Source organism: Schistocerca nitens, chromosome 2 (genome assembly GCF_023898315.1).
Source record: "Schistocerca nitens isolate TAMUIC-IGC-003100 chromosome 2, iqSchNite1.1, whole genome shotgun sequence".
Lineage (NCBI taxonomy): Eukaryota > Metazoa > Arthropoda > Insecta > Orthoptera > Acrididae > Schistocerca > Schistocerca nitens.
Window position 1 is genome coordinate 100,727,709 of NC_064615.1, and position 23,518 is coordinate 100,751,226.

Sequence of the window (23,518 nt, forward strand, 5' to 3'; positions counted from 1 at the left end):
ATTTTACGAATTGCCAGTGAAACTGCCAAACAGGCAAGCCGTTCAATGACGATGATAAATTGAATGAAAAATTTCAAGAAAAGGCCTATACTATTTGTCACCTTCACTCACACTACCAAAGCTTTTGTAGTAGTAGAAGCGGTGAGGAAGTTGTAAGGTGCTGGGCCGAAATTGCATCACACATTTTGCTTAAAATAATTTGTTACACAGGAATCCCAACGTCAATATTAGAATCCGGAAACCTTGTTTTATCTTCCACAGGGTGGATAACACGTGCTCTGTGCTTCATATTAAAATTTATGACAACATGCTACAAACAATAACAGTTTAACATTGTGATGCTGATACATGTGAAAACAAGCAAACCACAAGCTTTACACACTAACTATACCTCAGGAAAAGGTTTCAGATCTGACATCAATTTCATTGGGCTACAACTATACAAGTTAAAGGCCGAGTTAGAAAACTTCGCTGCACTTACGCGGATTTCAACGTAATACAGTTCCAGGTGAAGAAACTCGCAATTGCCGTATAAATTATTAAAACTTGTAAAAGGCGTTACTGCAAAGTTCAGTAAACAAATTTTGAAAGCAACAACAACAATTACATAAATTCAAATAGGGAACACTTTAAACTTCAAAGATTAAATATACAAATACCAAATAACGTAAATCTCAGGAACACAGCCCTTTCAAACAGTATCTACCAATAGGAGTTGATGCATCTCATTAGAAGCAGCGGTAGTTGTAAGAAAATAATAGTGACAGCTTAGAATTAAATAGAAATTTTCTGGAACTAATAGATGTGCAGAACTATAGACCTATATCTCTAACGTCGATCAGCTGTAGAATTATGAAACACGTATTATGTTCGAGTATAATGACTTTTCTGCAGACGAGAAATCTACTCTGTAGGAATCAGCATGGGTTTCGAAAAAGATGATCGTTTGAAACCCAGCTCGCGCTATTCGTCCACGGGACTCAGGGGGCCATAGACACGGGTTGCCAGGTAGATGCCGTGTTTCTTGACTTCCGCAAGGCGTTTGATACAGTTCCCCACAGTCGTTTAATGAACCAAGTAAGAGCATATAGACTATCAGACCAATTGTGTAATTGGATTGAAGAGTTCCTAGATAACAGAACGCAGCATGTCATTCTCAATGGAGAGAAGTCTTCCGAAGTAAGAGTGATTTCAGGTGCGCGGCAGGGGAGTGTCGTAGGACCGTTGCTATTCACGATATATATAATTGACCTTGTGGATAACATCGGAAGTTCACTGAGGCTTTTTGAGGATGATGCTGTAGTATATCGAGAGGCTGTAACAATGGAAAAATGTACCGAAATGCAGGAGGATCTGCAACGAATTGACGCATGCTGCGAATACATAGAAAGGAAGATCCTTTATCATTTAGCTACAATATAGCAGGTCAGCAATTGGAAGCAGTTAATTCCATAAATTATCTGTGAGTAGGCATTAGGAGTGATCTAAAATGGAATGACCATATAACATCAATCGTCGGTAAAGCAGATGCCAGACTGAGGTACATTGGAAGAATCCTAAGGAAATTCAGTCCGAAAACAAAGGAAGTAGGTTACAGTACACTTGTTCGCCATCTGCTTGAATACTGCTCACCGGTGTGGGATCCGTACCACATAGGGTTCATAGAAGAGATACAGAAGATCCAACGGAGAGCAGCCCGCTTCGTTACAGGATTATTTAGTAATCGCGAAAGCGTTACTGAGATGGTAGATAATCTCCATTGGAAGGCTCTGGAGGAGAGACGCTCAGTAGCTCGGTAGGGGCTTTTGTTGAAGTTTCGAGAACATACCTTCACCGAGGAGTCAAGCAGTATATTGCTCCCTCCTACGTATATCTCACGAAGAGACCATGAGGAAAAAATCAGAGAGATTACAGCCCACACAGAGGCATACCGACAATCTTTCTTTACACGAACAATACGAGGCTGTAATAGAAAGGAGAACCGGTAGAGGTACTCAAGGTACCCTCCGCCACACACCGTCAGGTGGCTTGCGGAGTATGGATGTAGATGTAGATGTAGATGTAGATGTAGAAGTAATAATTATCTCTGACTACCTTACAGCATGACAAATAAAACTCTAACTAGCTTACAACAAGACTAATTAAAAACCAGGTATCTTCAGAACCCGGCTCCTAACATGAATGCTGTCCGGAAAGTAAGGTCCGATCGGTCTCGAAATGAAAATCACTGTGAAAAGCTAAAATTTTTTATTCGCATCAGTTATCCACACCTTCCAGCTACCTCTCTAAATAGTCGCCGCTCCGACTTAGACATTTGTCCTGGCGTTGTACAAACTTTCTATTATCCTCTTCACAGAAAGCAGCCGCCTGTGCTTTCCACCAATTCTCTACGCTGGTCCGTCATTCGTTGTTTGTGCCAAAAATGTTGTCTTTGTAGCCAGCGGTTCATGTGAACAGAGATAAAACAACGGAAGGAGCCAATTAAGGACCGTGTTGTGGGTGATCAAACGCTTCCCATCGAAAACGCTGCAGGGGAGTCTTCACTGCCCTACAGAATGCGGCTGAAAATTGTCTTGAATGTTATGTGGGCTGCATAGCTTCAGGCGAGATCTCTCACTAGACCCACATACTTGGCGGGAGACACTGATGTTTTAGGCACCTCTACGTGATCACTTTTCGCTCGGAACTGAAAAAAACGTCGTGAATTGATCGACTGGCACACTAAAGACACTGCCCAACACATCTGTGTAAAGGTCCATCGAATTTTCGTACTGGTTTCCATTTCGCGCTTAATCGGGCCTTACTTTTCGAATACGTCTTGTAATAACACACAGGTACAAGCCACACTAGCTAATGGCTGCTTCCTGGCTTTTTAACAAAACATCAGTCATCAAGGTTGCCTTTACAAAACGTTAACAAAGAACAACATACGGAGAGATATACCTGTTCCATAGATTTTTATCATATGCAACCAACATAAGTAAAACAAGGAGAGACACTTATAAATTAGTTACGTCCAGTAGCTATTGATTAGAAAGTTGACAAAACACAACCAATGTTGTGGGAACAATGTAAGTAGTGCAAAAATTCTCACCGCCTTCTGCAGGATTCAGCAGAACGATACTACCGACACGTAGTTTAAGTATCCAGATCAGCTAGAATTAACACGGTGCAGACAGGATACTAGAGTAAGAGAAACTGACAAGGTTCCCACTGTCTGCACAATATCGCCAATTCATTGCAGACTCCACAAGAGTCAGCTCCACGAAATTCCAAAATACGAGACGTGTTTTTTAAGTAAGTACCGTTTTTAAATTAAAAAAAGACGTGCTAAGATATCTCAATAATTTTATTTTTACATCAAAGCCTGTACCTTAATCTACTTTTCTACATAATTTCCGTCAATATTTAGCCACTTGTCATAACGTTGTACCAGTTTTTGAGTACCCGCCTCATAGAAGTATGCCGCCTGACTTGTTAACCACTTCGTCAGCACTGTTTGGACTTCGTCATCGTCTTGAAGACACTGACCGCCCAGCTGTTTCTTAAAGTGCTGGAACAGATGGTAGTTACTGGGCGCAAGATCGGGGCTGTACGGAGAATGATCTAGAGTTTCCCATCGAAAAGATGTGATGAGATCTTTGGTCTGATTCGCCACATATGGACGGGCATTGTCTTGCAGCAAAACGATGCCCTTGCTCAACTTCCATGGACTGTTGCTTTGATTCTGGTTTGACGTAGGCCACCCATGTTTCATCGCTCGTAACAACTTGGCTTAAAAAATCATCTCAGTCTTTGTGGTACCGCTCAAGGAAAGTCAATGCACTGTCTAAACGTTTGGTTTTGTGAACATCTGTCAACATTTTCGTTACCCAATGTGAGCACAATTTTCGGTAATTCAAGTGCTCGGCCACAGTGCCATACAAAACACTACGAGAAACATTAGGAAAGTCATCGCGCAAGGAGGAAATCGTAAAGCGTCTGTTTTCTCTCACCTTATTGTCGACTTCCTGCACCAAATTTTCATTAACAACCGAAGGACGCCGACTCCGTTGTTCATCATGCACATTTGTGCGGCTATCTTTAAATGCTCTCACCCGCTTTCTTACCATTCCATCACTCATAACGTTTTCTCCGTAAATTGAACAGATCTCACCATGAATATCACGTTCGGTCTGTGGAATCGATTCGTCAGTATTTGATGTGGTTTACGAAATATATCCAGCAGTAATGTTAGGTGACTAACCCTGTATAGGCCTCCGTAGTGTACATGGCGCATGCGCCGCCCACCGCAACTGCTGCCCTCCAAGACTAGGTGGGTGGCGCCGCCCTTAATACAACACCGGTGGCAACGATATATCGCACTCAGAGACTATTTTCGAACACTCGGTATGGCCACACCGAAGCAAGTTTTGTTTTGATGCGGTGTGGTGCACGAAACCCGTTGTCTCTATTAATCAAATTATCTGCCAACCTAATTTTAACTGCCTATTTATTAACACTGTTCCAAAAACAGTATTGGAAGCTATCACAGTTTCATCAGATTTCATCCCGTGTCCCTCGTTAAAGCAATGTTCTGCTACTGCCGATGTTTTCGGCTGTTGTAGCCTAGTATGATGGCGCTGATCCAATCATCTGTTCTGAACTGTGCGAATCGAACAACCGATTTAAGCCTTCCCACGCTGACACGGAATTTTATATATGCCAGGCCTTGTAAGCCCCAAATCATCTTCTACAGAGCCGAGTAGAGCCCTAATCTTGGAAGGTAGAGGGAACACACTATTATAGTCAAAACTCCTTCACAATTCTTCCGGTCGTAAACGATATGCCCCCAGCATATGGAATAATGGTCACAATATATGCCCCTCTTCATGCACCTCCGAGGACGGTCGAACTCCATAGCCTGGTGAATCGGCCTCTCAGAGTATTTTCCTTATGGAAAAGGAGTAATGTGGACGATATTTTTCCGAAAGTAAGATGGTATATCGCCAGACTCATACATTCTACACACCAAAGTGAACGGTCGTGTTGCTGCCACTTTCCCCAACCACTTTCCCCAATGATTTTAGCAATTATGATAGAATTTTGTCCATCCCTTCCGCCTTAGTTGATCTTAAGTCTGCTAAAGCTCTTTTAAATTCTGGTTCTAATACTGGATCTCCTATCTGTTCCATATGTACTCCTTTTTCTTCTTCTATCACATCAGACAAATCTTCCCCCTCACAGAGGCCTCAGTGTTCTCTTTCCATCTATCTGTTGTCTCCTCCGCAATTAGCAGTGGGACTCCCACTGCGCTCTTAATGTTAGCACCTATGCTTTTAATTTCACGTTAAGGCTTTTTAACTTTTCTATATGCTGAGTCAGCTATTCCGACAGCCATTTGGTTTTTCGATTTCTTCACAGTTTTCACGCAGCCACTTCTCCTTAGCTTCGTTGCATTTCCTATTTATTTTATTCCTAAGCAACTTGTAATCCGCATTCCTGAATTTCGCTGAATATTTTTCTACTTCCTTCTTTCACCGATCAACTGCAGTATTTATTCTGCTACCCATGGTTTCTTCGTAGTTGCCTTCTTTGTATCTACGTTTCTCTATCCAAATTCTGTGATAGTTCTTCTTAGAGATATCCATTCCTCTTCGAGTGTACTGCCTATAGAGCTATTCCTTATTCTAGTACCTATAGCCTTAGAAAACTTCAAGCATGTCTTTTCATTCCTTACTATTTCCGTATTCCACTTCTTTGCGTATTGATTCTTCCTGACTAATCTCTTAAACTTCAGTCTACTCTTCATCACTACTACATTGTGACCTGAGTCTGTATCTGCTCCTGTGTAAGTCTAAACGCTCCAGTATCTGATTTCGGAATCTCTGTCTGACCATGATGTAATCTAACTGAAATCTTCCATTAGCTCCCTGCCGTTTCCAAGTACACCTACTCCTCCTGTGATTCTTGAGCAGAGTATTCGCTACACGTACTATATGTTATTACTAACTTAAATTTATTACAGACACAATAAGTCTTTCTCCTCTCTCATTTCGTGTCTCCCGTAATCCATTCGTCTACTCCTTCCGCTACAACCGCATTTCAGACCCCATGGCTATTAGATTCTCATCTCCCTTTACGTACTGAATTACCTATTTAATACCTGCAGTTACTCCCTGTATGTCTTCATCTTCGACTTGCGACGTCGGCATGTATACCTCAACTAACGTTGCCGGTGTAGGATTGCTGTCGATTCTGATGAGAACAAACCTATAACTGAACTATTCACAGCACCAGAGTCTCTGCCCTACCATCCTGTTCATAACGGGTGCTAGTCCCGTTATATCATACCCTGTACTCATTTGACCAGAAATCCTTGTCTTCTTTCCATTTCACTTCACTGAACTCTACTATATCTAGCCTCAGCCTTAGCATTTCACTTTTCAGATTTTCTAGCTTCCCCACCACGATCAGTCTTATGAAATTCCACGCTCCGACTCGTAGAACGTTATCATTGCTTTGGTTATTCAGAATTTTTCTCATGGAAGGAGTGCCGTAACATAAATACTAACGAACAAAACTGGAGAAGATTTAGTTTAGACTCAAAGTCCTGCGAAAAGATTCGGGCATCCCGGAGAAGCAGCCACAGCCGGTTGCCGGACGCAGTACCCTGCTTCAGCGCCGTGTGACGGCCCCATATGCCCGCGGCCACCATTTGCCCCCCCCCCCCCCCCCCCCCACTCTCCAGCTACCCCGTCCTCCGCGCGCGGCTCCCTTTTATTAGAGTTCCAGACCGCCGCCCTGCCTCCAGGGCGACAAACGGCGTCGGGGGCAGAGCCTGACCTGTCCCGCTGGTTTCTTTAGTGCGAAAGGCGACTCTGTCTCCACTCATGGTCTCAGATTGCTTGGATATCTACGAAACCGTATAAAGAACTAGTGTGCGTCATAGAAATATTAACTTCTTTCCTTCAATCGTCTAGTGAGTTGCTGCAGTGGACGCGACACAGCACCTGGTTCGCTAGCTGCTACCTCTGACTGGACATGTTCTAGGTGCGTTCATACCTGAACTAAGATCGTTCACAGTGAACATCTGTGTACTTCATCATGGATACTGTATGATGGTCTACTTTAATTTATCAGAATCCCCTCCCCCTACAAATAATCTTGCTGTATCCACGGTATTGAGTTCATTCGTACTGAGACTGCAGCCACGTCGGGGTAGCAAATCCTTACGTATCAGAAAAGGTTACAGAATACTAAGTCTGCATCTACGTACATATTCCCCAAAATCACCGTATGGTGCACGACGGAGGGTACTTTCTACCGCTACTAGTCATTTCCTTTCGTGTCCCGGTCACACGTAGAGAAACGACTGTCTGCATGTCTCCGAAAGGTTCCGATTTCTCTATTTTGTCTTCGCACTGTCTACATGAAATGTACGTTGCCGGCAATATAATCGTTCCGCAGTCAGCTTCAAATGCCGGTTCTCTAAATTTTCTAAATAGTGTTTTGCGTAAATAACGTCACTTCCTCTCCAGAGGCTGAGATGTGTTCAGGAAAGATTTCCGTAATACTTGTGTGTTGACCGAACCTACCAGTAACAAATCTAACAGCACGCCCCTGAATTACTTCGATGTCTTTCTGTAATCCGACACGATGGGGATCCCAAACTTTCGAGCAGTACTGAAGTATGGGTCACACTGGTGTTTATAACCAAAGATGTCGTTTGAAGCACCCACCCTCACTGAACATGGCGTCTTTATATTAGAGATAAGACTACGTGTCAGAAAATCAACTTTAGCTTAGTGCATCAATTATCTGCGAAACAAGTTTCCGATCCTTTCTTTTGATAAACTAATAGAACCGATATTTTCTTCTTCTTCTTTGGCATCGGTGGTATAAGATTGTACCACTAGTGTAACTTGCATGCTGTGTTAAAAAATAATGCTATTTAAATAATTTCCTCTTTATTTTGGTTGCATAGTACGAAACCCTGCGTTTACATACAACTGAAGTTTATTTTGTAGCGCATGCGCGAATCTGTGGCCGCTTGTCTTTCATTGGTATCGCTTCCGAAATGCTTACAGAATAACGCGGGGGGTCTCTTTGATAACGAGGCTGCTCCGCTCGGCTACCGAACCGATCAGCAGAGTGGCTGACGAACACATGAACTGCCGACTTAAAATGGCACCAAGGTAAACTAATAGTTAGACTGCATAAAAACCCGTTTCAAGTTTCTGTCTTCAGTCATATATTGGATATAGTCATGTGAAGTCAGATGAACCTTTTTGAAACACCCTGTACAATCAATAAAAAATGTTTGATGTTTACAAAGTCTTACTCAAAAGAACCCCTGGAGAAGTTAGCAGCAAGCAGTAACATTAAAAGTACAATGGGAATTCCACTATGAAGTGCAGAAGAGAGCGCGTATAGATGGAAAGAGCACATTGAAGGCGTCTATGAGGAGAGAAGACAGAAAAAGGAACAGGAGAAGGTGGGGAAGAGATAGGGGATCCAATATTAGTAAGAATTTAAAAGAGCTTTGGATGACTTAAGATAAGTCAAAAGGGATAGATAATATCATATTAATATGTCTAAAATCATTGGGGGAAGTAGTACAAAACGGCTATTCACGTTGGTGTGTAGAATGTATGAGACTGGCGATATACCATCAGATTTTCGGAACAACATGATCCTCACAAGTGCGAGAATTATCGGTCAGTCTGCTTTATAGCTCATGCATCCAAGTTGCTGACGAGAATAATACACAGAAGAAAGGAAAAGAAAATTGAGGATCTGTTAGATGATGATCAGTTTGGTTTCAGAAAATATAAAGTCGCCACAGAGGCATCCTGGCGTTGCGTTCGGTAATGGAAGCAAAACTAAAGAAAAATCAAGACACGTTCATAGGATCGGTCGAGCTGAGAAAAGCATTCGACAGTATCGAGTGGTGCAAGACGTTCGAAATTCTGAGAAAAATCGGGGTAAACTATAGGGAAAATCGGTTAATACACAATATTTCCAAGAGCCAAGAGGAAAAAAGGTGAGTGGAAGACCAAGATCGAAGTGCTCGGATTAAAAAGAGTGTAGGATGAGACAGGAAGTAATCTTTTGCCCTACTGTTCAATGTATACGTCGAAGAAGCAATGGTGGGAATAAAAGAAGGGTTCAAGAGTGAAATTAAAATTCAAGATGAATATAATGATAATACTAGATGATGATATTGCTATCCTCAGTGAAATTGAGAAAGAATCACTGGGGTGTTGAATAGAATGAGCAGTCTAATGAGTATACAATATGTATTGAGAATAAGTCGAAGAAGGAGAAACTAACTTGAAGTACCAGAAATGAAAACAGCGAGAAACGTAACATCAGAATTGGGGATCCAGAAGCAGATGAAGTTAAGGAAACCTGCTACCTAGGATGCAAAATAATACATGATGGATGGAGCAAGGAGGACATAAAAAGCAGACTAGCACATCAAAATAAGCCTTCCTGGCCAAGAAAAGTATACTGGTATTAAACACTGGCCTTAGTTCGAGGAAGAAATTTCTGAGAATATGCATTTGGTGCACAGCATTGTATGGTAGTGAAACATGGACTGTGGGAAAACAGGAAAAGAAGAGAATCGAAGCATTTCAGATGTGATGATACAGACGAATGTTGAACATGAGGGGAGTTGATAAGGCAAGAAATGAGAAGGTTCTCCGAAGAATAGGTGAGGAAAGGAATATATGGGAAACATTGACAAGAAGAAAGGATGAAAGGACATATACTAAGACATCGGGGAATAACTTCCATGGCGCTGTAGGGAGCTGCAGAGGGTGAAAACTGCAGAGGAAGACTAAAATAGGAATACGTCCAGCATACGTCGGTTGCAAGTGTTTTCTGAGATGAAAATGTTGGCACAGGAGAGGAATTCATGGCAGGCCACATCAGAGCAGTCAGAAGACTGATAACAAAAATAAACTTAAAAGCCAAAGTAGCGTTGAAAGTAATATTCTAAAACAATTGAAACAGTGCACTGCTAAAATCACGACTCCCTTAAAGGAAAAGACTGGTTTAAATCCCTGACTTTCCAATCTGATTTCAGTTTTCTCCTCATTTTCCGCTTCAGTCACATGTCACTACGGTTTCTTCAGCAAAGCGAGTATCTGACGCCTCTGCTGTTCTTTTCCGTTCAATTATTACTCTTTTTATAACGACCTAAATTGTAGGAGGTACTTTAAGCTCTGACCTTTGCGTTCGGCTAATATTACTTCTACAGAATATTCGGTCTCGAAACGAGCAACCACAACCGAACGCAATTTAGCAGTATATAAGCATTCCTCCAAATCGCTGGAATAGTTTCCCATTGTCGCACTCTCGAAATTAATATCTGCACAATAGCAGACGTTCCCGCACACCGCGCGCTGAATACATCTGTTCAAAAACGCCCGTTTAGAATCTGAACTGAAATCGAATGTGCGGAATAACATAAACGCTTCATGAATGCAGATACAAACTGTAGAGACTACGCCAGAAGCGCATACCGTGACGGTTTCCGTTTCCATGAGAACCTGGTTACAACACGTGATGCAAATTCGGTACCTGCAAGATAGCGCTAGGATTATAAAAAAATTCTTGTTGTCATCATCGCTCCTAACAAACATCGCGAAAACGGTTTTCACATTTTAGTGACATTTCTGCAGAATCTTGCTGGTGATAATCGACATTTGTAGAGCTCATGCACATAAAATGATTATACGAGCTCGTGTTATATTTTTACCTTACGAGAGATCATACGTTACCTTGCGTCTCTCGACTTGAGTACAGTTTGTTTTACTTACGATCTCAAAACAAGGTCAATTATCGTAGTACGCATTCTCTTTCTTTCGTCTTCATCGTTGAAAACGTCAGTGGCAGTGGATTTAGATCTTATCAGTCCCAATCTTTGTAGGTTTATGTGTCATTTAGTTATTCATTAAGCTATTGATTCTCTATGGTACGAAACTTCGCGAATACACCTGACAGAGTTGATAATTGAGACTTTTTAAAATTTACTCTGCACAACGATGCAGAATATTAAAATAAAAATCTAGCTACAGTGAGTTCTACAAACATACGATCAAAAATGAATGCAGGCATATATTTAAGAAGGATTCGAAAAGTATATAAGAAATACACTTAGTCTTCATGAGATAAGAATAAAATGGGAAACACAAGAATAGGTAACGTAAGACACCCGTTTTAGTTCCTTGTTGATCAGTGAATTCAGTTTTTTTATTACAGAGGGCAGTTAACCCTCTGACCAAACACGCTGAGCTACCGTGCCGGCTGCCATCTGAGCTACCGAAGCACGACTCACGCCCGGTCCTCACAGCTTTACTTCTGCCAGTATCTCGTCTCCTACCTTCCAAACTTTACAGAAGCTCTCCTGCGAACCTTGCAGAACTAGCACTCCTGAAAGAAAGGATACTGTGGAGACATGGCTTAGCCACAGCCTGGGGGATGTTTCCAGAATGAGATTTTCACTCTGCAGGCTGTGGCTAAGCCATGTCTCCGCACTATCGTTTCTTCCAGGAGTGCTAGTTCTGCAAGGTTCGCAGGAGAGCTTCTGTAAAGTTTGGAAGGTAGGAGACGAGATACTGGCAGAAGTAAAGCTGTGAGGACCAGGCGTGAGTCGTGCTTCGGTAGCTCAGATGGTAGAGCACTTGCCCGCGAAAGGTAAAGGTCCCGAGTTCGAGTCTCGATCGGGCACACAGTTTTAATCTGCCAGAAAGTTTCATACTGTTTTAGCGTTGCGTCTAGTATATCTCTCCTAGAGGACAGTCTCTGATAACTATGCTGAATTTTGAATGGAGATCCAAAGATCGTCGGAAAATTATCCAAGCCTCTCTTACTCTTTCCTTACCGATTGCAAGGAAGATTGTAAAATTTGTCCATTATACGAATGAAAAGCATCATCCTGATTGGTTGTGTTTTTCATATCTGAAGGTGGTCGCTGATGACCGAAACCGTTAGTCTAAGAGCCAAAAGTTTTGTGATCATTGACGGAAATAAAAGAAATGTATTTTTTACTGTTTTAATCCGTGATTTTGTCGCAGCTTGTTAGGTAAGTAATTATTAATCCAAACGTAGTGATTGAAACGTTTTGCCTCACTCCAGCATGGCTAACGGCACGGACGACAAGACTCTACAAGCACATGATAGTTTGTTGCTAGAAAGATTAGATATCTATTGCCGTGTAACATAGAGATTACTGACAGTAACGTAGGGGTCCTCATACTCCAGATAATATTGTCACGTCGAAACCCCTTTCAAGTCCAAATCCGATGGCAGAGTCATTAATGACACACGGCACTTAGAACTGAAAGTACGTTTATTACTGACACCGTTGTTCAGCCATAACAGAACTGAAATCCTGCACAAGACTACCGCTATTTGTACAAACATTGAATATTCCAGAACGCTGGCATTTATATAAATTTAGAATATTCCATAATATACAAATATTACAAACAAAAGATATTAAAATAACATTCCGATAAAAATAAAACAACATTAATTTGTGGAGGTCTGATTTCATCCAGTGACCCACAGTCCACCAACCAGTGATGGTAACCACTACGCCACACTGCCTACACCAGATCCAGCCGCAATAATCACATTATAAATCTTGGTATTTACGATCTCCTGCCTACACCAGACAGAGCCGCAATAATTACATCGAAATCTTGGTATTTACAATCTCCTTCTATAGAACTGCACAGCCCAAGTTGGCAAAATTAACGATTGTTTTATAAGATACGTCAAAAAAAATTCACAACGGCATCATTGACTCGAAAATGGTATGAGGAAAAGTCAATAATTAAAGGTAATATTTCCTACTCCATAAGCTGACGGCCTTAAACTCACCGTTATTCTTGTAAATCAGCTGTGTTGGATGAGTGATTATCTCTGTTCATAGCGATTCAGATAATTTTACCGCCCTATTGTTTGTATGTATGAAGGAAGACATGAGAGGAATGATTCGTTTGCCGTAGATTGTACATAATTTATTTTCCACTTACACCCACAAATTCCTAACATGTCTTAATAACAGCAGTAGTACGGCTATAGGCATTCTGGCATACTTTGATTACATTTACAGTGTCACATGACCCAACCCTTTGACACTGATCTAGGCCATTGACCATACAGTGATGTCATAATCCATAACTCCTTTTCTGATGATGTCATCATTATGACTCCATCAGGAGATGAAGGTGGAAAATCTGGAAATTTGTGGGAAGTTTATGAAATTTTAAATGCGGTATTCGTTGGTAAATTTAAAATTGTGAAAATTTTTTCAACCAGTCACTTTCCACACACGCACATACACACAGAATGTCATCTTACGAATAGACAACAACTATATTGTGCTAGTCAAATTAAAATTTTAGCATGGCGTCAGGACAATGTAAAAATGATATGACTTGTAGTTGACTTTACTGGATAAAAATAAACAAACTCATTCTCTTTTATAATGTATGCAGTTCAGTTTAATATGAGGTGGAGCATCAATCTTATTTCTCACATTCATGTTGTATTGCTTGTAGCTATGTTGATATTGATAGATAAAATCATCAGTCTGAAAACTAAAGGCAGCCTGTGAAATATCATGGAAATATGGTGTAAATATGCTAATAATTGTTTTGGAAACAAGTAGTATTCAATTACATTCAAATTGTGACATTTTTCTCCACATTTCTTATGAACTGTACAAAGACATTTACATATATATTTTGATTTAATCCACTCGAAAAAGAAATATGTAGCATTAGAACCTGCATCAGATTCCACTTTTTCGTGTGCAGTGTTGAATCAGAAGTCTTCCAGCTATAGTATTGTGATATTCTCAGTGATAATTTCTTCCAGATTGTTGAAGCCATCTTGGCACACAACCAGCGTTTTGCAGTCGATGTCCTCTTTCAACAGCAATTGAATGGCAGAACATAATGCTTTAATAGACGCTCCTGACTTCACAACTTGTGATATACATTCATTTCCATTTAACAATTAATGGTCTCACTGGTTGTTCGTCAGATATAGCAGAAAATATTATAATTTTATTCATTTTCGTCACACAGGACAGCAACGCCGATAATCTGGTGTCGTTCAATATACGTCTCCCTGCAGATTACTTTTTATCTACAAGAATAAGAAAAGGAATTCCAGAATACTGTGGAATAAAAAAGGTATATAAAAATTCAGAACACATCTAGTGACATCCTTCATACTGAAAGTGGTTATGTATTTCTGTCACAAAATCTCTCGATGACATACATAAAGAAGACAGCAGCAAACACCCTTGACTTGCTTTCTGCTAGTAATGGTCTATTCTTTATACACATTTATCTGCTGAGGGAGCAATCGCCCACTTGTTCTCACAAGCAAATGTACTTATTGAATCAATTCGTTTTCAATCCCCAAGCATATCATATATTGCTGTCTCAGCAAAAACGCATGTGTGTTTCTTCAGACAGTTCAGGCTTCCAAAATGCACAGTCAGCGAACTTAGTCTTGACGCATCGTTCCCAAAAGAATCGGCATGTGGATGTCATATAATGCCAAACCGAGTCAGAAAAAAGTATGAGCTACCCAGAACTTTCTAAAATGGTCTATAGAGACATCAGCATTGTCAACAAATATATAAAAGAAATATATAAAACACAGTAATAAAAAATGGACACAAAGAAACAATAGTAGACAAACTAAACAAAAAATAAAGGGACAAATAAGAAAGAAAACTAACCAAAACACACTAACTTGTACAACTTGCACTACAACAAAAAATGACATAAAATGATCTACCACAGTAAATTCGCTCATAAAATAGGAAACATATTCAAAAAACGACACATAAACATTGCTTACAAAACAAACAATTCCATACAAAAGCACATCCCAAAACTAAAATCAAAACTAGGCAGATACCAACAATGTGGTATCTATCAGCTCAATTGCAGAGATTGAGAAGATATTCATTGGAATGACTGGCAGGACTTTTGACAAGATATAAAGAACACATCGGAGCATTCAAGCACAGTACAAGTCATCCAATATTTGCGAATCATCTAAAAAAAGAACACCATAGACCAACCAATATTGAAAACGATATGAATATCAGTAAAGATAGACACCTCCTTCCTTTCCCAGAAAATTTCCACATACAAAAAGCACTAATACAAAATAAACAGTTGTTCAATGATCAGATAAATATTGGAAACCAGACTCTATATAGAACAATGGATGAAATCACATGGAAAAAAGATCCTTTTCCATCCTTCACCCCCCCCCCCACTCTCCCACAACCCTTCCCCTCACCCACACTCTCCGACTCAGTTTCATTTCACCTCTCGCTCCTCACCTCCTCTAATCCACACTCCATCACACTGTCAACTCATCATGGTTTCTCTCCCCCCCCACCAAAAAAAAAAAAAAAAAAAAGAAATCTCCATCGCTATTCTTCTCTACTCTGACACATATAAACATACAGAACACAGAAACTTACTTAAATAGAATCACACACATACAATAATCTAATTTAAAAAAGAATATTTGTAGGTCAAAGACAAAGTAGTGGAAAGGTTATGTTGACAACACTACAAAACACGAACACCAACACATACTTGAAGTACGAAAACAAAAATACAGTGGTGTGCATAAAAGTGTGTTGTGAGAAATGCATAGTGCTGCAGAAGTAGACGAAAATTATCAGTGTCTAACACAGAAAAACAATGTGCTAGCAGACGTAAGTACAAACCAACCTATTTTTAACGAACTGTTTTTCGATCTAAAAAGCGAATCAAAATGTAAAAAAACTTAATTACAGACCACTGATGATGCTTTACCTCAATAAAGCGAAACGCGTCTGGTGAAAAATCGCGCATTTTTGTAGTTGCAGCTACGGATCAAAAATACCCTCCTGAATTATAAAGCAACTATGGACACTATGCCCACACAAATGAAGAATCCAAGAAATCGTTCGGAAAACTATTCAACATAGCGCCAATTTACTCAAAATTCAGATCGTTTGGACACTTCTGAACGTGTCGCAAAATTCATGTACTTTTGAACATGGCAGGCTACGTTGCTGCTGCAGCACGATGGCCGTCAGATGCATGCGTATCCAACAAAAGCTGAGCTGTGCGTCTGTCATTCAAAAAACGCTGCGTGATCGCCTCGAGCAGTCTTCTGTGTGTATGTAGAGTGCTGTGAATATTTTCTTCAGAGAACCTTACTGTGAATGCACATCCATGTCATGTCATTTCGAAATTGAAAGAATATGTTCTGAATTTACACCTCACAATTCAAACAGCATTACCTGCATTACACATCCATTTTTTCTTTGTTAACATTTATGAGAGCTACAAATACTATTTAGAGAAACAACAATGAATAATTTGGTGTTCTCACCTTATGCATTTTTGGACGCTGAACTTACTATAGAAGTAAAATTCTCGCTGAACGGAGTTTTCAGTCTTGTGTTATTGCATTAGTCTTTGATGCAACAGTATTAAATACCGACACTATGCATGTCTTTTGGCTGAAATAAGGTCTCTTGCAGACATGATATACACGAAATCACTTTTAGAAAAAAAGATAAGTTTTAGAAGTGCAGGCCTGTGTCTCTGAGTCCTCATACCCATCCAGATAGAGAGAACAGCAGCAGCACAGAGACAGTTATTTAGTTTTCAGAATTAACTGAGAACTCTCTCACAAATTCATGCTCCAGGGGCTATCCATCTTGCAAGGTAGATGACGAAAGCTGTTTATTGTTTGAAAACTTACAAACTGTGATATTCGTAAGCTTATAATACATTCATTGTGGGAAAAGTTGATACATTTTTTGAGGAAGCTGATACACTGTATTGAAGTACAATTTCGCCGATTTCCAGCATTAATTACTTAAATTATGCATAATAGTGATTGTTTCATGCACTCAAGGTCATTTACCTCATATGACATCACTACAGTTCAGTGCTTTTGATGACATCATGTGTTTGTCAACATGTATCTCAGTTCCATTAGATGAAAGATTAGTCTTTAATGTCTAGTGCTGAAGTCTCAACGAAATATCTGGAGCAGACTGGTCCTGGTGGGGAAACAAGCAAGCTGAAGCTGACTTTTTACTGGAAAGTGTACTTAAACTCGTTTCTTGACCGAGATCAGAGCACCAATTCCCAAAGGACAAGACAGACCAGAACTAAGTCAAAAAAATAAATGTGTTTACAAAAGCAGAAGCTGGAAGTGCAGGAGGAGGAGGAGGAGGAGGAGGAGGAGGAGGAGGAGGAGGATGTGGTGGTGGTGGTGGTGGAGAAGGAGAAAATGAGTATGATATGGAAGATGTGGTAGTGGTGATAGTGTTGGTAATGGTGAAAATGATGAGGGAGATGAAAAAAAATTATGGCACTTGTGCCAAGATATGTCTGAAGTGACTATGTGGTTTCCAAGCTTCAGCTTGCCATGACTTTCGATTCAGTGAAATATAAAACTGCGTCAATGTGCGTGTGTAGACACCAGTAGTTACTGACTCAGATGGATTATATACCTATAAATACGAGACGACTACTAACACGACTAGTTACTGATGCAGTTGCTACTGGTGATATTTTCACTGCACCTGCTTCTATTGTTCTCTGTATGTGCCTCGTTGAATTAGAAAAAAAAAATGTAAATCTAATTCATGTTATTACTAACGATGTTACATCTTTCACTTACTGATTACTTGCTGTAACTAAGAAACTCTTTTCCTTATTCAGTGTTGCAAGCATTCACATTAAAAAATAAATCTGATTATGATGGAATTTGGAGTGATGGTCATCTTCAATCTGAAGGAGTGCTAAAGACCAAAAACTGACTAGAGTCTATGTAATGTCAACATGAGAAATTACAGAAAGTAAGATAACGAGAGGCACAAGTCTGAAAGAATCATGTACTGAAGTAACAAAAGAAGTATTGGCTCGCCCATCACTGAGAAAGGTTAGTAATAAATATGGAGTAAATTTCATGATGAAAATTTCATGTCGAAATATGAAAACTTTCTGCTGGTAATAATGTTTATGTTGTTGTTGTTGTGGTCTTCAGTCCTGAGACTGGTTTGATGCAACTCTCCATGCTACTCTATCCTGTGCAAGCTTCTTCATTTCCCAGCACCTACTGTAACTTATATCCTTTTGAATCTGCTTAGTGTATTCATCTCTTGGTCTCTCTCTACGATTTTTACCTTCCACGCTGCCCTCCAATACTAAATTGGTGAACCCTTGACGCCTCAGAACATGTCCTACCAACCGATCCCTTCTTCTAGTCAAGTTGTGCCACAAACTTCTCTTCTCCCCAATCCTATTTAATACCTCCTCATTAGTTATGTGATCTACCCATTTAATCTTCAGCATTCTTCTGTAGCACCACATTTCGAAAGCTTCGATTCTCTTCTTGTCCAGACTAGTTATCGTCCATGTTTCACTTCCATACATGGCCACACTACATACAAATACTTTCAGAAATGACTTCCTGACAGTTAAATCTATATTCGATGTTAACTAATTTCTCTTCTTCAGAAACGCTTTCCTTGTCATTGCCAGTCTACATTTTATATCCTCTCTACTTCGACCATCATCAGTTATTTTGTTCCCCAAATAGCTAAACTCCTTTACTACTTTAAGTGTCTCATTTCTTAATCTAATTCCCTCAGCATCACCCAACTTAATTCGACTACATTCCATTATCGTCGTTTTGCTTCTGTTGATGTTCATCTTATATCCTCCTTTCAAAACACTATCCATTCCGTTCAACTGCTCTTCCAAGTCCTTTGCTGTCTCTGACAGAATTATAATGTCATCGGCGAACCTAAAAGTTTTTATTACTTCTCCATGGATTTTAGTACCTACTCCGAATTTTTCTATTGTTTCCTTCACTGCTTGCTCAATATAAGTATGAATAACATCGGGGATAGGCTACAACCCTGTCTCACTCCCTTCCCAACCACTGCTTCCCCTTCATGTCCCTCGACTCTTATAACAGCTGTGTGGTTTCTGTACAAAGTCTAAATAGCCTCTCGCTCCCTGTATTTTACCCCTGCCACCTTCAGAATTTGAAAGAGTGTATTCCAGTCAACCTTGTCAAACGCTTTCTCTAAGTCTACAAATGCTAGAAACGTAGGTTTGCCTTTCCTTAATCTAGCTTCCAAGATAAGTCGTAGGGTCAGTATTGCCTCACGTGTTCCAATAATTCTACGGAATCCAAACTGATCATCCCCGAGGTCGGCTTCTACTAGTTTTTCCATTCGTCTGTAATGAATTCGCGTTAGTTTTTTGCAGCTGTGGCTTATTAAACTGATTGTTCGGTAATTTTCACATCTGTCAACACCTGCTTTCTTTGGGATTGTAATTATTATATTCTTCTTGAAGTCTGAGGGTATTTTGCCTGTCTCAAACATCTTGCTCACCAGATGGTAGAGTTTCGTCAGGACTGGCTCTCCCAAGGCCGTCAGTAGTTCTAATGGAATGTTGTCTACTCCTGGGACCTTGTTTCGACTCAGGTCTGTCAGTGCTCTGTCAAACTCTTCACGCAGTATCGTATCTCCCATTTCATCTTCATCTACATCCTCTTCCATTTCCATAATATTGTCCTCAAGTACATCGCCCTTGTATAGACCCTCTATATATTCCTGCCACCTTTCTGCTTTCCCTTCTTTGCTTAGAACTGGGTTCCCATCTGAGCTCTTGATATTCATACAAGTGGTTCTGTTTTCTCCAAAGGTCTCTTTAATTTTCCTGTAGGCAGTATCTATCTTACCCCTAGTGAGATAAGCCTCTACAACCTTACATTTGTCCTCCAGCCATCCCTGCTTAGCCATTTTGTACTTCCTGTCGATATCATTTTTGAGACGTTTGTATTCCTCTTTGCCTGCTTCATTTACTGCATTTTTGTATTTTCTCCTTTCATCAATTAAATTCAATATTTCTTCTGTTACCCAAGGAGTTCTACTAGCCCTAATAATCAGCTATAATGTTTATAGTCGCACATAATTCTACAGTTTAATTAGCTAAGAAAGCATTAATTAACAGAAAATAATTGACTTAATAATTTAATGTGAATTACTTTTCAGATATATTGGAATCACTCACAGCTAGTACAGCGAATCAATACATGAAAGATCGTTACATACAATATTTATGAAATCTCTTGCCATCACTTACCAGGGATATTATTTTCAGTTTCTGACCATCATCCTGTTGTGCCTAATGCATATATACATAAAAATAACTCCCAGTTTTCGCCAGAGGAGAAAACTAGCATTCAGATGAGGGACTTGAAGTGTAATGTTGCAGAACTTGAGTAAGAAGATGATAGTGAAAGCACAGTATGAGCCAGGTGCTTCTGGCACTGAAGTAGGTTGAGCAGCATGCAATGCAAAGAGCAACATGCATCAATACAAAATTAAGAGCAGCAGTGTTAATCCATCTGAAGTACTGCAAGATATGTCTAGCACCCACATTATCAGCTATCAGCGAGCATCAACTAGACTTTCTCAACAACAGCACTGTGTGTGCATGATATTTCACAGAAGAGTGAACATCCAGACGTACCTAATTTCGAAAACAGTTGTACATACTACCGTCTGTGCCTAGTAGAAAACTGTGTATGTAAAAATGACAGTTCCTATTCATTAGGTATCGCACAGTAAAAATGAGCCGTGCGGCGTGGTCGATACGTCGCGCTCAGTGAGTTGTACACTGCCTTCGCTCATGAGAGGATCTTTGGTTGGTGGACTCTGGGCGGGAGAGACAGGTTGCGGTGCGGGGACAGGAAGTTGAAGCTGAGTAGTCGGTGTGAGTAGACGTGTGAGAGACATCGTACTTGTTTCTTTGGAAGGCGTGGCCAGTACTTCCGGTGTAGGCGTTTTCTTAATAGTGCTGAGAGCCAGCATTGCGGATGGAGCGTTGTGGCTGTTGTCACGGCATGCTAGCTTATTGTGGTGCTCTTCTGGGTTGCATGAGGCCTTTGTCTTCCTTGGTTTCCATGCTCGAGAACAGAACTCCGATGTTACCGCCAGTTACTTCACGGTGAGCACAGTATGTGAGAATTCTCGAAAAACAAGTCTATGCCGTCGGCAGGTTGTGTTGGAGCAGCTTACTGCCTGCCTCCCTGTGTTGTTTGAAGCTGGTAGTCATATGACCACACAGATTTTGTCTTTGTTAAACCAGCTGCCAACTATCTCCCATACAGCAACTGCTTTACCAGTTAGTTCGTTCCTGTTAAGAAAACTGTTAGCACCCTGTTTTAAAATTTAATGACTGAGGCTTGTGTTTTGATTTTAAGCCCTACGAGCTAGGTTCTGCTATAAGCGTAATTTTGTCTTAGAATTATGTTGGATTAAGAAGAAAGGTCTGCTCTGCGTTGTTGCCGCCACCCTGTTTGTACTTAGCATAACATGTGTTTTCAGTGCCACAGCCACTTCACAGAAAGGGCAGTAGTAGATTGTGTTCAGTGCTCCGGAGGTTTTAACATCTGCTAGTTTCTGGTTGAGCAGTCCCAGCAGCTGTTTTCTAAAGATAACTGATGTGAGTTTCAGAGTGAATTAAAGAACTTCTGTTGGCCAACTCCTTCTACTCCATCGATGAATATCTTCACAAGGATTATACCTTATAACTTTGTATGCATTAGAGTTGTACAATATCCAATATCCATGTATCTAAGTATTTTTTAAAAAAAAAGCAACTTTGACTCTTTGCACATCGCAGAGACTCCTCTCCAAGGTATCCATGAAAAACGATAAATGTAATGCAATGTAATGTAATGAAGTGCCTAAAATTTATCTAGACTATCTGGTTAGCCTAAACGCGTTCATATAGCGATGGTGGCTTTTGTAGGTTATTTCCTGAAGACTATTTTCCGTTTTTTAAAGTGGTTTTAATATTTTCTGTATTTAATGCTTTAATAATTTTTGAATTTTGCTGTCCCAGCATTTGTATTTGCGTCCAGCGTGACATCATTTGGGTGGGTCAAAGGATTGTGGTTGTGTTCTTGCAGCTTGTTGGAATTATTTTCTGTGGCCTGCTCTTACAGCTACTAAGGTAGTTTTAATACTTTCTGTGTTTAATGTTTTAAGCAATTCTGAACTTTGTCATGTCTGCATTTTTATTTGCCCTCAATGTGGTGTCCCAGAGGCAGGCCAAATGTTTATTGTGGTGTCGTTGCGGAGCTTTGCCAAGTGTGCTGCAGTTACATCACTAGTTTGCTTGTCTCGTAGGGGCCAGGAACTGGTGCCAGAGGTCTGAGTTCTTGTGCCACGATCCATCGTTGGCCTAACCAACTGTAATTTGTTGGTATTTGATATACTTCGTTCTTGTGACAGGAAATCTTGAAAAATTTTTAAAGATTGAAGTGAGGCTCGAGTAAAATTGTACTCCTAAATGTTTGTTGGTTCTTAAGAAGAGACATTTATACTTGGTACGAGTAACATGTTAGTAAATAATTTTGATGTTCAATAAATTGGTTGTAAGGACTGCTAAATAAGTTTCCTAGCCCTTGCTCTAGGCCCTGACTGTTAGTGCCCTTTATGTTAGTATACGTCCGTGTTGACTGCATCGCCTTCTTTAGCCAGTTGGTCTGTCTGTTCGTTGCCACGGATCCCATTGTGGCCTTTGACCCAGCTTAATGTCATTTCTCTTGATGTATGTCCTGACTGACAATTTCAAAATGGTAGCTATAGCTTCGTTACAGTCTAGCCTATTTTCCTTTTATTGAAAATCATTTTTTCTTGTATTTTGAAGTTTGCGTCAACATTCATATTCCTTGCAACTTTTTTATATTTGATATTTGTTTCAGGTGCCCTTCGCAACGTGGAAGCTCTACCGTGGTCAGAGTGGGGACTTTAAAAAAGTTGTTGATGTATGAATTACGGGTATGAGGTCAAAGCGAAAACGTTGCGCCGTTTTAATAGTAGATTTAGACATGCATGTCAACTTCCTGGCCGGTACTCTTTCGTCTAACGTGCAAACTTATCGCCTGCAGGCCACATTTCTCCAACTGCAGGACTTGGGATGTGTAATTTCTGATGATCCGTCCAAGACTGCTTGGGATAATGGCTGTGCAGAGAAAGTTAGACGTCTTAGAATGGGATCACGGAAAAGGGGGAATGGGGGGGGGGGGGGGCATGGGGGGAACGATAGTACTGTAGCGTGACCTAAGGACGTCCGGGAGAAAATCACAGACCTGTAGAAGAAAATATATTTCCAGAGGCCAGCCTGTTCGCCAAATTTCTGAATCCATTTGTTAGCGTGATTAAATGCTTAAATTATGTTGCCACAGATATCGTTAATAAGTTGGTGAAATTTTTGTGGTTCTCTGTGAACCTGGAGAAACAAGTCATCATTTTTAGAGTTGCTTTGGATTTGGCTTTTCAGATCATTTACTCATAGTGTGAGAATTCTTTAACTGAAAGAGTGAGTAGAGTCCCGCATCTGAGTGAGTTAGGCTCCGTGATCCTTAAATACAGTCTCTCTGT

The 23,518-nt window shown here is 40.3% G+C and overlaps 1 protein-coding gene across 1 annotated transcript in view; it reads left to right on the forward strand.

The window, feature by feature from the left end:
• The window catches only part of LOC126234857 (POU domain, class 3, transcription factor 3-like), a 77,212-nt gene that overhangs the window by 26,524 nt on the left and 27,170 nt on the right, over positions 1-23,518 (forward strand). Inside the window, exon 2 of the mRNA XM_049943599.1 lies at positions 17,248-17,375. Coding sequence (XP_049799556.1) covers positions 17,248-17,375 — 128 coding nt within the window. The remainder of the gene's footprint in view (positions 1-17,247; positions 17,376-23,518) is intronic.